We start from the raw sequence: 14,813 nt of genomic DNA on the forward strand, positions 1-14,813 counted from the left end.
CACACACACTCACACAAATACACATACACACACAACACATACAAACACAATACACACACCCCTAAGCCAGAGGGGTTAACTGATTTACAAAAGATCACACAGCTGTGGAGAAACCAAGATTAGAACCTATGACTCCTGATACTTGGTGTAATGCTTTTTGCACCATAAAATAATACTTAGTATAGAAAATACGGCATGACCAAGCCTAGCCTGCATACTGTAATTCCCAAATTAGTCTTAACTCTAGTTTATGAAATAAGCTTCCTTGTTAAAACACAAAATAAAAGATAATCCTAGAATAAAACAATGAGTCTTTAAAAGTCTTTACTGTATTTTTTTAATAAACAAGCCTTGAGTATTTAAAAATGTGGTAGAAAGCAGTTCATATTTATATTAGTTTTCTCATGGTCTCTTAACATATTGTTATTCTCTGGGGATAATAATGATAATAGTAATAATAATAATAATGTGAAAACAACAATAACTATTTAAATATCTTTAAAATCATTATCTCTAAACTCATCTCCACATCCCTTTGTGGCAAATATTTTTATGCCCATTTTATGGTAGAGGAAGCTTACGCTTAAAGGGCTTAATCACACAGAAAGTAGTTGGAAAAAAAATGGTATTCAGACTTTGGCCTCTATGACTCCAAATTATAAGATTCTCTTTTCTGTTTGTTTTAACTGTGCCATTCAGTCTTAAATAAAACACTTAAAACGTGACTGTCAAACACTGTGCCTGGACAGAGACAGGGTATAGTTGCAATGGGTGGAATTACTGCCCTTGAAATAAGAGGGCATGGTGCTGAAGTTCTGTACCCTGTTCTTTCTAGAAACAGACACAGATGCCCCTAAAAGAAAATAGATAAGGAAGAGCCAGGTAATTTCTTTATATAAACATGTGCGATTTGCCCTACGCATTCACTTAGGTTTGACAGCTCAGATTAAGAGGCAGAAATTAACAATTAGTTATCAAATATTTACTTTTTACTCTGGAATTGTCCCAGCTATCCAAGGCAAATGTCATTTATGAGTGCTGGCTTAAAATTGAAGGAATTGAGATTTAGAAAATGAGCAGTTAGGCACAGATTAAGCCATTTATCAGATTTTAAATGGCATGTATATTAACAATCATATATAAACATGAACAATAACAGCTACCATTTATTAAGTACTTACTTATTTCCAGGCACTGTACTAGCATGCTATACACATTTACACTTAATTCTTATAACAACTTAGAGAGATAAATTCTATCATCTTCATTCTACAAATGAAGAACCAGGGCTCAGAGGGGCTAAGCCAGCGTGGCCCAAGGTTACACAAGTCTACTGGGCTCCAAAACCTAAGCTGTGGTGCACGGCCTCTCATACACTGTTTCAACCTTGTCATATTGGCTTTGTGTAGGGCGGTGCTGGTGTGTCCAGAGTTCAGTCCCCAATTACCTTTGCACAAAGAAACATTTCTCCTTTAGAAAAGCTTTTCCTATCTCAGGCTTGCTCTCTCACAAGTATACAATAACGTGTATACACAGTCTTGATAATAGGCACTTATTCATATAATACATTTTTATTAAACACCTATGTGCCAAGCATAGTTCAGTACACTGGGAGTATAGCGGTTTTTAAAGCTTATAGTCCAGTGCCAGAGAGACATTAAACAAATAATCATACAAGTGTATATAAAAGCACAAAAGTATATAAGAATTCTTGAAGACAATTTAAAGGTTGAGAAGAGACTGTAAGAAGAGGACATGAATTTGATGGGTGGGAGAGGACCGGGGTCATCAACAAAGACTTATCTGAGGAAATAATATTAAAACCGAACCCAGAAGGAAACAAATATGAAAGAATAAGGTGGAGAGTATTTCAGGGAGAGGAAAGGGCAAATGTCAAATGTCTAGGGTGGAGAACACTTGCCAGATTGCAAGACACACACTTTAGAAACCTACACATAAATGCACTACATTTGGGGGGAAGGATGCTACTTCATGTCAGGCTTGGTGTTATATAATAGGAATACAAGGATAAATATAGCAGGACTTCCCTGGTGGCACAGTAGGTAAGAATCAGCCTGCCAAGGCAGGGGACATGGGTTTGAGCCCTGGTCCGGGAAGATCCCACATGCTGCAGAGCAACTAAAGCCGTGCACCACAACTGTTGAGCCTGTGCTCTAGAGCCCGCGAGCAACAATTACTGACCCTGCATGCCACAACTGCTGAAGCCCGCGCGCCTAGAGCCTGTGCTCTGCAATGAGGGAAGCCACTGCAAGGAGAAGCCCAAGCACCGCAACGAAGAGTAGCCCCCGCTCACCGCAGCTAGAGAAAGCCCACACACAGCAGCAAAGACCCAACGCAGACAAAAATAAATAAATAAAAACTTTTTAAAGAAAAGGGTAAATATAGCAGATCCCGTCCATGGAATAGCTCAATTGTAAAGATAAATGGTATGATGAAGACATAAACAAGAATGCCTTGGGGGTGGAAGAAGGAGCAGTGAAGGCATCATAAACGAGGTCTAATTCGAGTTGAGTCTTGAAGGGTGAGCGGCTCATAGGGCACACTAGTGGGAGTGTTTCTGCTGCAGAAGGAATACGGTGTGTAAAGGCATGGGCAAGAGAGAACGATGTAGCCCCAGAGAGAGATGTGGGGCTCCTTGTCAGAGGAGGGGCTGACGCTGAGGCTATGGCCAGGCTGGGAATGGTTTTGTAGATCCTGTGCAGAAGTTTGGGCTTCACAGTCTCAGCCAGGGGCAAAGGTTGGGGGTGTTAGGCAGAAGCAAAATATTTAAGATGTAACTGTGGGGGGCATATGGGGAAACGGTGGTGGGTAGAGAAATGAGGAGACTTGTAATATTCCGAGGAAGAGATGATGAGCTTCTCAACTAAGCCAATGGCAGCGAGATTGGAGAGGAAGGGCTGTGGGTAAGACACATTGGTATGTTTAAGAGCACTCGGGCATGCTGAGGGTAAAGAGAATGTGTAAATACCTCATGGTAACCCTGAGCCCAAAGATACCTTCCTTCCTCAAGACACTGATTGCAATCTGATAAAATTGTGTTTGTCTGTCTCTCTGTGTATGGAGAGACAATATTTTATCTATGTCTATATCTATATCTGTATCTGTATAGGTATAGATGTGTATCTATATGTCTATATCTATCTATCTGTCTATCTATAGATCAATCTACCTATCCATCTATCCATCTAAAATGACCACACTCTGGGACTTCCCTGGTAGTCCAGTGGTAAAGAATCTGCTTTCCAGTGCAGGGGACGTGGTTTCAATCCCTGGTCAGGGAACTAAGATCCCACACGCCGCGGAGCAAGTAAGCCCGTGTGCCACAACTACTGAGCCCACACTCTGGAGCCAGCGCACCACAAATAGGAAGAAGCCTGCACACCACAAATAGAAAGAAGCCTGTGTGCCACAACGAAGAGCGTGTGCGCCACAACAAAAGATCCCACATGCCACAACGAAGATCCTGCGTGTCTCAACTAAGACCCGATGCAGCCAAAAATGAAATAAATAAAGAAATAAAATAAAATATACTTAAAAAAAAATAAAATAAAATGACCACAATTTGATGTCCTTTTAGTTGTGCAGTGATCAATCTGCCCAACCACGTTAGGACACATTGTAACCCACCACTGTCAATGAGAAGATAACCAGATGCATGCATGACCTGCAGGGGAGGGTCCCCAGTGTCTGCAGATGTGCCTGGGAACACACTGTGCTATTTGTAATCCTTTAATTAGACTCTTGTGGGTCCTGCCATTTTCTTTGAGTAATTTCAGCATTTCTGGTAAGATTGTTATACATGTTTCATGTTTATCTGTATATTCATAAACACTAGCGATAGATGATAGATAGGTAGGTAGACAGATAATAGATAGGTAGATAGATGATAGATAGATAGAGATAGATAGATAGATAGATAGATAGATAGATAGATAGATAGATAGATAGATAGACTCATTTGCCACAGAGTTGTGTCTGAAAATTGAACAAAGCTCTCTTGTCAAAATACGTAGAAGCAGTTAAATTTATTTCCAAGTGCTCCTTTGTTCAAAGGTTATCACAGAAACAAGGGGAGGGTCATGATGCTATTGCCAAACTAAAATCAGATTTAGATGAATTACAAGTGTTGAGTACCTCCCTTGGCAAGCTCGGTGCGGGAGAAACCAGGACGGCTGGGCCGCCCCACACTCAGCGGCAGGCGCTGCGCCGGGGAAGCCGGCTGACCCATGGCATCGCCGTGAGGGAAGATGCAGCGGGAGGACCTTCGAGGCAGAGGAGACAGAAAATGCAAATACAAATATCGGGTTTAGGGCATTGATGGGAGGTTCAACAAAGAGGCAATGTAATATAACGGAAAGAATTCTGCCCTTTACTGACCACGTGACTTTCGGCAGTTTACTTAACCCTTCCCATGCCTCAGTTTCTTCATTTTTAATAGTGAGAATATTTGTTCTACTTATCTCACAATTTGTGAAGAATCCATGAGATAATGCATGTGTAAGCAAGTTGAAAGTCATCAAGTCATATGTTAATAAGTAATACATATTATTACATATTACACATTAATAATGATGTCATAATTGAGAACAGAAAGAACTTTCCTTTCTCCCACGTCACCCCCTGTGTTTCCTGTCTTACTGGCGACCCTCACCTTTGACACTGTCCTTACCTTTCCTCCTTTGGGAAAGTGACAGAGGACAGTGTGGACCTGCAGAAGATGGAGGGGGTCACTGCCTGAGGCTTGGTGAAATGTTTGGATCAACCTTCACCAACCCCCCTCCAGGAAGCTCCCTCCTAATGGGGGAAAAGCACCTGGGGAATGAGGATGTCGCTCAAATATCCATAGAATTTTACAGATATCTCCTAATCCAGGACCTTTTAAACTATCCGATGAAACATAACATACATGGAACTGATAGCTCTGAATCGGGAGCCGTATTGAGCAATCTGTCCCTGGGCATCAAAGCTGCAATGTCCTAAATTATCCTCCACTGACCAGCTATGCCCCCAACCCTCCCACCGCAGCTGTGTCCACCTTACAAACAGAGAGACTCTTGGGTCTAGAGAAAGAGAGCTTCAGATGGCCTAACACATCTGGCTAAAGCAGACATTATTCTGAGAATATTCTGGAAGGTTCACTGAAGTTGTTGCTTTATAAAAAAGTGAGAAAAAGTATTGACATTTCTAAGCCCAGAACAATTTTTTAACAAGCTGGAAAATACTGAAAAACGAGTAGTACAGTTTTCTCAAGAGAATGCAGTGTAGTTAGAAAGTACACTATTTTTTCCCACTGTGTATTTTGGTAAGATATGTGCAAAGAAATTTCAGGCCAGTTCCTAATGCAGAAATAATCCAAAATGCGGCAGATTTATAAGCCAGGTAATTTTTATTTATTTGCTAATGTGGATTCCCTTAAGATCGCAAATGTTCTCCATGTTACTTATGGCTTCTCCTTGAAAAGACTCACCTCTAAGATCTCAGCAGCATAAAACTCCAGGCTGCAGAGCTGTCTGGATCAAGCGTCAGTCATAATTCTCCTCTGCCACTGACTCCGGGTAGTTTGGAATCCAGTAGCACTCTACCTGTTTGGTAATTGACAATTCATAATTAAACTGGCAGTTGGAATAAGTCAGCATAACTATAAGCTTGGAGCCTCCCCTCTCTGTTGGCCATCCTTCCTTTTATTTTGAGAATCTGAAAGAAAATTGAGAAGAAAGCTTTAGGTATCAGAAATCCTCCATTAAAAGCTTTGCCCTCCTTAGTTTTGGGATGTGTTCAATCTGTTCTTTGGATCTTTGTTTCAAAGAGGAATTAAGCAGGTACCCTTGTCAGCCTTGTGCCAGACACGGAGGAAAGAGAGGTGGGTGTCATTCCATCCTTATCCTCCAGCACCTCGCTCTCTAGGTAAAGAGACAGGCATAAAATAATCAGCTGTAAGTACAACACGTTCAGTCCCCTCCCCAGGTGGGGAGGTGGGAGATTCTCTTTACAGGATGTGGGGAGAGGTTAGGGAAAACCGCAAAGGGGAGGTGACCTTTGATGTCCCTTGAAAGGTGAGCCATGTCTTTTCAGGTAGGAAATGAAGAGAAGAAGAAGAAAAGCAAAGTTTTGGAAGGGCCTGTGCCTCTGCCGTGTTCCCGGGGGAGCCGGGTCCAGAGTGCGCAGTGAGCGGCCTTAGTGAGGACACTGCCGGGAAGAGACTTGTCGCTGGCTTGGGGTTAGACTGCAGAGCGCTCAGGTCAGGGGAGATAGGCTGTGCTAAGCCTGGGGGGCACGGTGAGCTAAGGGAGCGAGTAGCGGGGCTAACGGTTTGATGAGATTATTGCCTGAAAAGATCACTCTGGTCACATGGAGGGGGCAGGTTGGAGGATCCCAAATTGGAAAGAGACCAGGTGGGATGGTCCAGGTGGGAGGGTGTCGCAGTTGACCGTGTGGAAATTGGTGAGAAACCCAACCAGGTTGAGGGCGATGAGAAGTAAGATTAAGGAAGGAATCTAGGTATTTTCCGATGCCCAGCTTCAAACTGAATTAAAAACCAGGCCTGGAGGTAGGACAAGGTAGACAGCAAGAGCAGGGGTCATGTCAGCCTTTGCGATGCTGACAGGTGAATGGACGTGGACCCGGCCCGTGAGAGGACAGCAGTCTGTTCTGAAAGGTGACATCACTGCTGTTGTCACCTTTATCACCACTGTCATCTCAGCAGCTACCAGTGATCGCTTCCTTTATACCAGGCGCCCTGGTCAGCCATTGTTTAATTGAAACCTCGTAACGTGAGTTTAGCTACTGCTATCATCTGTTTCACAGGTGAGGAAACCAAAGCTTGAAGAGATGAAGACACTTTACCTTGCCCAGATCACTCAGCAGGAGAGGAGCTGAGCTCCCGAGCTCTGCTCCTAACTACTCGGACATGATACCATTAAAAATAAACTGTATAATACGATCTTAGGGTAACAGTAGTAGCCGGGGCAACTATTGCTGGTGGGGTCTAGGGGAGAAAGCAATTAATGCTGAGTGGGAGAGTCAGTGAAAATTTAACCGAGTTTTAAAGGATACATTTTAAGGAAGGAGCAAGAATTTCCAGGAAAAGAAATGTGAAAGAAAATAATTCCAGGATGGCACAACCTGTGTGAGGTCAAAGAATTCAATAGTCTGGAGTGCTCAGGAAATGGTAACTAATCCAGTGCGGTTGAGGCTTTGTGAGTGAGTCACTGGAAACAAAGGCTGAGCTGGGGGTTACTTGTGTGGTTCCTGCATAATCCAGGGGTTCCACTAAGAGGAATGAACACACGGGTCCGATAGGAACTCTTAGAAAACTTTGTATTTTCCCTTTGGTTCTGCTTTTCCATCAACCATCAGTAATGCCTGTCTCTTCAGTTACTGTTTCCCCAGAACCCCCCACATACACCTGCGTCCTGGTACATCCAGACATTATGTAGAGCTGCTTCCATGAGTGCCCTGTACATGTTGTGTTAATGGTCACATCCTTGGTGAATCAAGCATAAAAATCTAAAATTTATTATTGAGAATAATATTTATTTTAAAGAACATGCTATATGAATATTTATAGGCTAACACCTCCTTTTGTGCCAAGAATCGTTCTCATATATTTCTTTTCCCCTCTGTCTCCTTCAGTTCCTCCCCAGATCATGAATATCTCCTCAGACGTCACTGTGAATGAGGGGAGTAGTGTGACCCTGCTGTGTCTTGCTATCGGCAGACCTGAGCCAACGGTGACGTGGAGACACCTGTCAGTTAAGGGTAAGGCATTTACTTGGCAGAAGTTTTCAGAGTTGGTATATTGAAGACTTGCTTCTAATGCACAACAGAAGTTCAGGACTCAGAAAGCAATGCTGTATTTGTAACATAGTAATGGAAGAACAAATAGATTACATGCATCAGTCACTGGGTATTCCGTTCCAAAGAAGGGTTTGTAGAGAACATTTACTGAATTATTTTCTCAGCCCTTTTTATGACCTTAGAAGACTTTTGTTTTCCCAACTATGAAGGACAGAGATGCCATAAGAATAACTTCCAACAAAGATACTAATGTCTCAAGGTGGAGATGCATGGGTCAGTGGGTTGTCTGTCCTTTCTTGAAGTAGAGGGCTAGAAAGCTAGACTGTGCACTGAAAATGTTGGTGTTATTTTGTGCATCCAGGAGAAAAAGGATCTCCTTCTCAGTGCTTTCAGGACACTGACCCAGAGTGGAAGAAGGATGCTGGAAATGGTCCAGTGCTCCTGGGCGTGCCTGTGCTGGGCGCTCAGTGATTGGTATTAAAACATTAGTTATGATCATCTCCAACTTAATAGGAAGGGAACCAAAAGGACAGTGGACCTTATCCCTTTGGAAATAAAACTTACTCCAAGTTGAACTTGAGAGATGGGCAAAGAGCCACTTGATGTATTTACCCTGTTAACAGAAACTGATTAATTCTATAAATTATGCAAGAAACAAGTGCTTTCTCAGGCATTAGAAAATATAAACATGAAATCCAGTGAAAAGGAAAATGTGTGTAGTATGCCTGTGTGTGATATATAAAATAATATAATCTAGAGGAAAACTTAGGAATAAATCTTAGTAATGTTGAGCTAGACAAGGACTTGCTAGTTCACTAAAAGCTCTAAGCATAAGAGAAAAATGATAAATTTGCTTTTGTATTATTTTCCTGTGATTGCCATAACAAAGTACTACAAACCTCATGGCTTAAACAACAGAAATGTGTTTTCTTATTGTTCTGGATGCTAGGTGCCCATGATCAAGGTGTAGGCAGGATTGGTTCCTTTTGAGACCAGTGAGGGAAGCTCTGTTCCAGGCCTCTCCCCTAGCTTCTGGTGGTTTTCTGGCCGTCTCTGGTGTTTCCTGGCTTATAGGTGCATCACCCCAATCGCTGCTTTCATTGTCACATGGCCTTCTTCCTGTGTGCATCTCTCTGTGTCAAATTTTCCCTTGTTATAAGGGTAGCAAACACATTGGATTGGAGCCCACATTTATGATCTCATATTATCTTAATTACCTCTATAAAGACCCTATGTCCAAATAAGGTCACATTCTGAAGCACTGGGGTTAGAACTTCAAGGTATCTTTTGGGGGCGTGGGGGTGGAGGATGAAATTCAACTCATAACTGGCTTCATCAATATTGAAGATACCATTAATAGTAAGTGAGTAGACAAGCCACAGATTGGGAGCAAACATTTGCCATCCATATATCTGACAAAGAATTTACATCTGTGCTATATGAAGAATTCTTACAACATAATTCTAACTACCTACCTTGAAATGAACAAAACACTGAAACAGACAATTCACAGAAAAATATATATGAATGGAATAAGTGCATGAAAATATGCTCAACATATCTATCATAGAAATGAAAATTAAACTGTAATCAGATTCCACTACACAACTACTAGAATGACAAAGATTTAAAAAACTGACAATATCAAGTGTTGATGAGGATGTGGAGCAACTGAAACTCTTACACATTAACTGTGGGACCACAAAATGGTATTGTTACTGAACTTAGTTTCAGGAGCTCGCCACTCAAAAGCTAATAATTCGAGAGGCAAGTGTCAGTAGAAAGGAAAGGTGCTTTAATCATGAAAGCCAGCAATCTAGGGAGATGGTGGACTCATGTCCAAAGACCAACTCTGAAGATTCTGCTCAGCCAGGACAGTTTTTAAAGGGAAAAAGGGGGGAAGAATCTCAGTGAATCATTTAGGCAGGAGGTTGGGTTCTGCATCATTCTGCGTTGCATGCAGACTGGCTGACTCTCTCTTCAGATGTCATCTGCCTTCAGGGTTGCTTGGGGGGGCTACTGGGGTAAAAAGCTAGTCTTACTTCTTTTTATCTAGGAAAAGAACCAACAGGTTAGACTAGGCATGGTGTGCATTCAGGAGAGCATAGGTCAGGAGTTAGTTTAAATTGCCTAGAGATCTCATTCCTATAATTAGGGTCTTTTAAGGTTAGAGGGGAACAGAAATGGACAAACAAGAAAGGGGCAAAAGTCTTGCTTTCAGTATAAGTACTGTGGAAAACAGTTTAACACTTTGTTAATAAAGTTAAACATACACTTAGCATATGACCCAGCAATTCCACTTCTAGGAATTTACTGAAGATAAATGAAAACATATGTCCACAGATATACATTGTACACAAATGTTCATAGCAGCTTCATTTATGATAGCCTCAAACTATAAATAAACCAAAACCCTCAACAGGTAAATAGTTAAATTGTGGTAAATTTAAGCAACAGATGGTTTCTCAGAAATTAAAAAGAGCAAACCACTGATACATGTAACAAAATGGATGAATCTCAAAAGCATTCTGCTAAATAAAAGAAGAAAAAAAAAAAACCAGGTACTGTATGATTTCATTTATATGAAATTCTACAACAGGCAAAAACTAATCTAGAGTGACTAAAATCAAGTCAGTGGTTACATAGGGTTGGGGTTTTTGGATAATTGACTACAAAGGGTACAAGGGACTTTTTGGGGTGATGGAAATCTTGAGCACCATGGTAGTTATATTGGTGCTGAATTAGTGAAAACTAATCAATGCTACCCTAAAAATGGGTGCATTTTGTTGTCTTTGAATTAAATCTCAATAAAATTTGAAAACTATACCTACAGAGATATAGGAAATAATGACCTGAAAATGTGCCCCTAATCTGGAACATTAATTATGTGAGAAGCATTCACCAAATGAAAGACTGGATTTGTTACTAGGAGCATTATTCAAACTTTCACTATCTCATGTTCCCTATGTACATTGAGAATACATATTTCAGCCCCTGCCTTGTTACAGGGAAAGATAATGATAATAAATCCACCAGACATCCTTTGTGTAAAGACCTCAGGTATTGAAATCCAAAATGTCAATATTATAAAGTAATATTAACAAGAATATTAAAAGAGGCATAAGGGATGTCACAAAGCTCAACTTTAATATAAACACAGCAGTAGCTTGTGTTCCCAAAGATACAAGCCCCATCCGTGGAAATTTTGCTTAAAGTCAGGGGGAATTTTGATTTACATTATACACAAAAATATGTCTAACCATCAGACTAATTTCAATGCATTTATGTGATCCTAAACACACAGTTTTCTCAGCCTAGGAATCTTTTGGAAGGCGCTTTGACTTTGTGGAACTGTTTTAAAGCAATTCTTTATAATGGTTCCATGGTAAGGGTTCACTCTTAAAATAAGAAAGATTCAGACATATTCCTAATCTTTTATATAACATAATAGTTGCAATGCGGCCTCAAAAAAAATCCCAAATTGACATTCTCTCTCTCCTCTTTAAGTCTCCCAGCCTGTGTTCAGCTTTCAAGTTCCCATTTGTGTTTTCATTGCTCTGGCCTTCACTTTGCTGTCTCTGATTTCCCCTTTTGTCTTTCTTCCCCCCTCCTCAGTGACGTTTAAACATTTAAACTCAAAGCATCATTTCCCGAGTTTGAAAAGCACTGGAACCTGGAGGATTTGCACGTTTAAAATTTGTACCTGCAGGGTGACCACTAATATTTATTTTTAGAAGGACACACCTTCTCACTTGGAGTTGGGGAGACTTTGGGAAGTTGCTTTCAAAGGTTTAGAAGAGCAACCAATATAACTTGAACAACAAATAGCATTTTTAAAACAATGGACTGTTTAGTTCAGCAAGCAAGGGTAAGAAACAGAAGTTGTAATGACACTTCCTTTGAAATTCCAACAAAACTACATCAGAGAACATAGCCCCCTAGACAGCTGTGTTCCGATAATGTTAATGCAATGTTCGAAAACTATTGTTTAAATTTGGGGATCTATATAGCAGGAATGAATAAACAAGCTTCCATTTAGAAAAAGAATATTTTAATGAGCAGATTATTAAAGATTAAGAATAGTGGTTATGGTTTAAAATGACAGACTAAGCACATGACAATCTCTATAAATTACAGAAAAAGGTAAAGACAAATGAACTAATAAATCCATGATCACACTAGAAAATAGTAATCATTTGTGGGTCAGAAACAATGAGGAATATCTGAAATATAAAAAGTACATAGACATAAGGAAGGAAAAAATGCAGCTCTAAAAAACAAAACAAAACAAAACAGGAATATGATCTATGCCTGAAATGATAGTTGAAAAAGGAAGCATTTTAGGTCATGGTAAAATGTTAAAAACTGATTGGAGCTGAGGGTAGGGAGCCCTGAGGGCATTTGCCAATTTCCATGATGTCAACAGTCCCATCTGTGCCAGTTTCCTTGGCGCCCCCTTGAAGTAACTTGTTTTTTTAGGTATTTTTAGGTTTTTATTTCCTCTTAAAAACAAACAAAATTGTAAGTCAACTCTACTTCAATTTAAAAAAGAAAAGAAAACAAACAAGCCAACCCCAAACAAGTCCTTCTTATGAAAGCAGGGTGAAAGTTTTGAAAAAATCACCGTGACTCCACATGTGGATATAAAGACTCCTAATGTTTCTGTCCAGACTAGATGTGCAGCTGGAGTCCTCTGACCCCCGGTTCCCTTTGCAATACTGACAGGTGCACCAGGATTCCCAGAAACTAGGCAGGCATCCCCACAGCACATCTGCCTCACTTCTGAGGAAAGCTGGAGGTTTTTACAGGATCGTGATTATTAGCACTGCGAACATCTCAAAGCAAAGTGCTAAGTACACACACATTCGGGGGGGTTGCATTTGACCACGTATTTATTCTTTAGCTTTAGATATAAAAAGTTATATTTAATTTATTTTCAGTAGCAGATGATGGGTGTTTTAAAGTATATATATTCATATGGATTTGCTGGAGAATATGGCTCTTGTTTAATGGACTTCACACATAGGATCTGCTCTGAGTGACCTACAGCTTAGAAACTAGGATAATGATGGAATCCCAGGCCAGGGAAAAGTGGGCAGTCCCCAGACAGGCAGCCAAAGTGGACTGGCAAGGAGCCAGTGTGTTTGGGATACACTTTGACACAGGTGGGTTCCAAGAATGATTTTCTCTTCCCTTCCTGAAGGACAGGAGAAGCAGCTCTTGGTCAGCATTCACTGAATGTAAAAATATGAATAATGTGAAAACCATGTTGGAAGAGGGAGTAGCGGAGGACACAGCCCAGGCCGTTGGGTTGGGAGGAGGCTCTTCTCTCCTTCTTAAGGCGCCGTAATAATCCACTGCAATGCTTGCACACCTGGCCCCATTTCCAATGACATATTTGGAAAGACCAGATGTTTGGGGAGAATAATAAAGTTTTCTTTCCTGTTTCCTCTCCATGGAGATTTTAAGATGACAGCTATTCACCTGTGAGTGAGTTGCTGCTACAATCAACTCATATACAGTAATACCTCAGGGAGCGAGAGAGTGAGTTATTTCACAGAAGTGAATTTTCCAGGTAACCGAAGCTGATTCCTTTATGCATTGACTTGAGTCATCTTTAATGGAAGCAGTTTAAAAATGGATTACACTCGTCTCTGTTTCCTTGAGGAGAGTGGATGTCATTTGGCCTCATTTTTAAAATGTAATATCAACATCGTATATACCAGTTGTTTGTATCTCACTGTTTGAGGTCTGGATAACAAAGAACATGGCCCTAAAATACTGCTTAAATTCTTGTTTCAGTTTTTTAGATAGTTCCTCTATCTTTCTTTTCAGTTTTTTAGGTAGTTCCTCTATCTTTTCTTCCTTCTCTCAAATTGGAGGATTGTCAATGCTTCCTAAAGACCACGTGTGCCTTTTAGCAGCTTCTGTCTACTTCTGATTTGTCGTGAGCAGCAAGCCGTATAACCAAGGTGACGCGTCCTAAGTACGAACGTAGTGGTGGGGGAGAGCCTTCTCTGAGGAAAGGCCGTGCGCTTTCAAGAATAAGTGATAGGTGGCACATAGGCTGGGGGGAGTATGTGCAGCTTTGTTCTAGATGTATGAGGTTGTTAGACCAGTGAATTCCATATAAGAGAAGAGGGATAATTCCAGCAAAATCATCATCCTTGGTTCTGACCTGGCTGAGCAGGTCTTTCTCTCCTATTCACTGTGCTAGGTATTGAGGTTAGGAGATGTACTAGTCCCAGAATGTTTCTACCACAGCTCTTATTTTTCATGCTAGAAATTCTTGAGAAGAAAGTCTTAAAAGAAATTGCCAAGTCCTTAACATTACAAATAAAAGAAGCGCTAACTTGCCCTCATATGAAGGTGTCAATTCCTCATGGCTGGCAGGGTTAACTTCTAGATGGAACTAGACTTCACGCCCTTATGACCTGGGATTGAAATCTGGCCTGAGCCTTGACAATCTGAGTGACTTTAGAAAAATCATGTCATCTCCAGGATCCCCAGTCTCCTGGACTGCAAAATGGGGCTATTTATGCCAACTTCCTCAGATGATCATAAGGACCAAAAGAAAAAATGAATGGAAGGCTTGTAATTGCACTGGACACACATATATGAGTTGCCCAGCAGTTTTCTAAATTGCTGTTGTGCCATGTTTTAATTAAATTCCTTCTCAGAATCCTTGCAGCTTATAGTCAGCCTGAGAACTCGTTATGTTAGCGTCATGCTTATTGCGTGTCAAGCCCTGTTATACACTTTACATGTTTTAACTAATTTAATGCCCCAGCAGCCCTGAAAGGAAAGTGCTAATATTTATAATTGTGCTTTTCTTTTTATGTATTATTATGCCCATCATTATGCTTATTCCTATCTCTGTCTTTGTCTCTTATTCCTCAACGTGTTGGGTCATTCATTAGTGATTCAGTACCCCTCTGGTACATCTAAAAATTCAGAATGACATTGCAGTTTTATTTGTAATAGACAAACTTGGA

At 40.7% G+C, this 14,813-nt stretch overlaps 1 protein-coding gene across 4 annotated transcripts in view; it reads left to right on the plus strand.

Annotated features, from left to right (window-relative positions):
• The window catches only part of OPCML (opioid binding protein/cell adhesion molecule like), a 1,230,378-nt gene that overhangs the window by 1,109,169 nt on the left and 106,396 nt on the right, over nt 1-14,813 (plus strand). For all 4 annotated transcript variants that reach the window (XM_082476230.1, XM_082476232.1, XM_082476231.1 and 1 more), the window contains one exon: nt 7,654-7,779. In XM_082476230.1, the coding sequence (XP_082332356.1) occupies nt 7,654-7,779 (126 nt within the window). The remainder of the gene's footprint in view (nt 1-7,653; nt 7,780-14,813) is intronic.

The sequence above is a fragment of the Balaenoptera physalus genome (assembly GCF_965194825.1).
Source record: "Balaenoptera physalus genome assembly, chromosome: 10".
Lineage (NCBI taxonomy): Eukaryota > Metazoa > Chordata > Mammalia > Artiodactyla > Balaenopteridae > Balaenoptera > Balaenoptera physalus.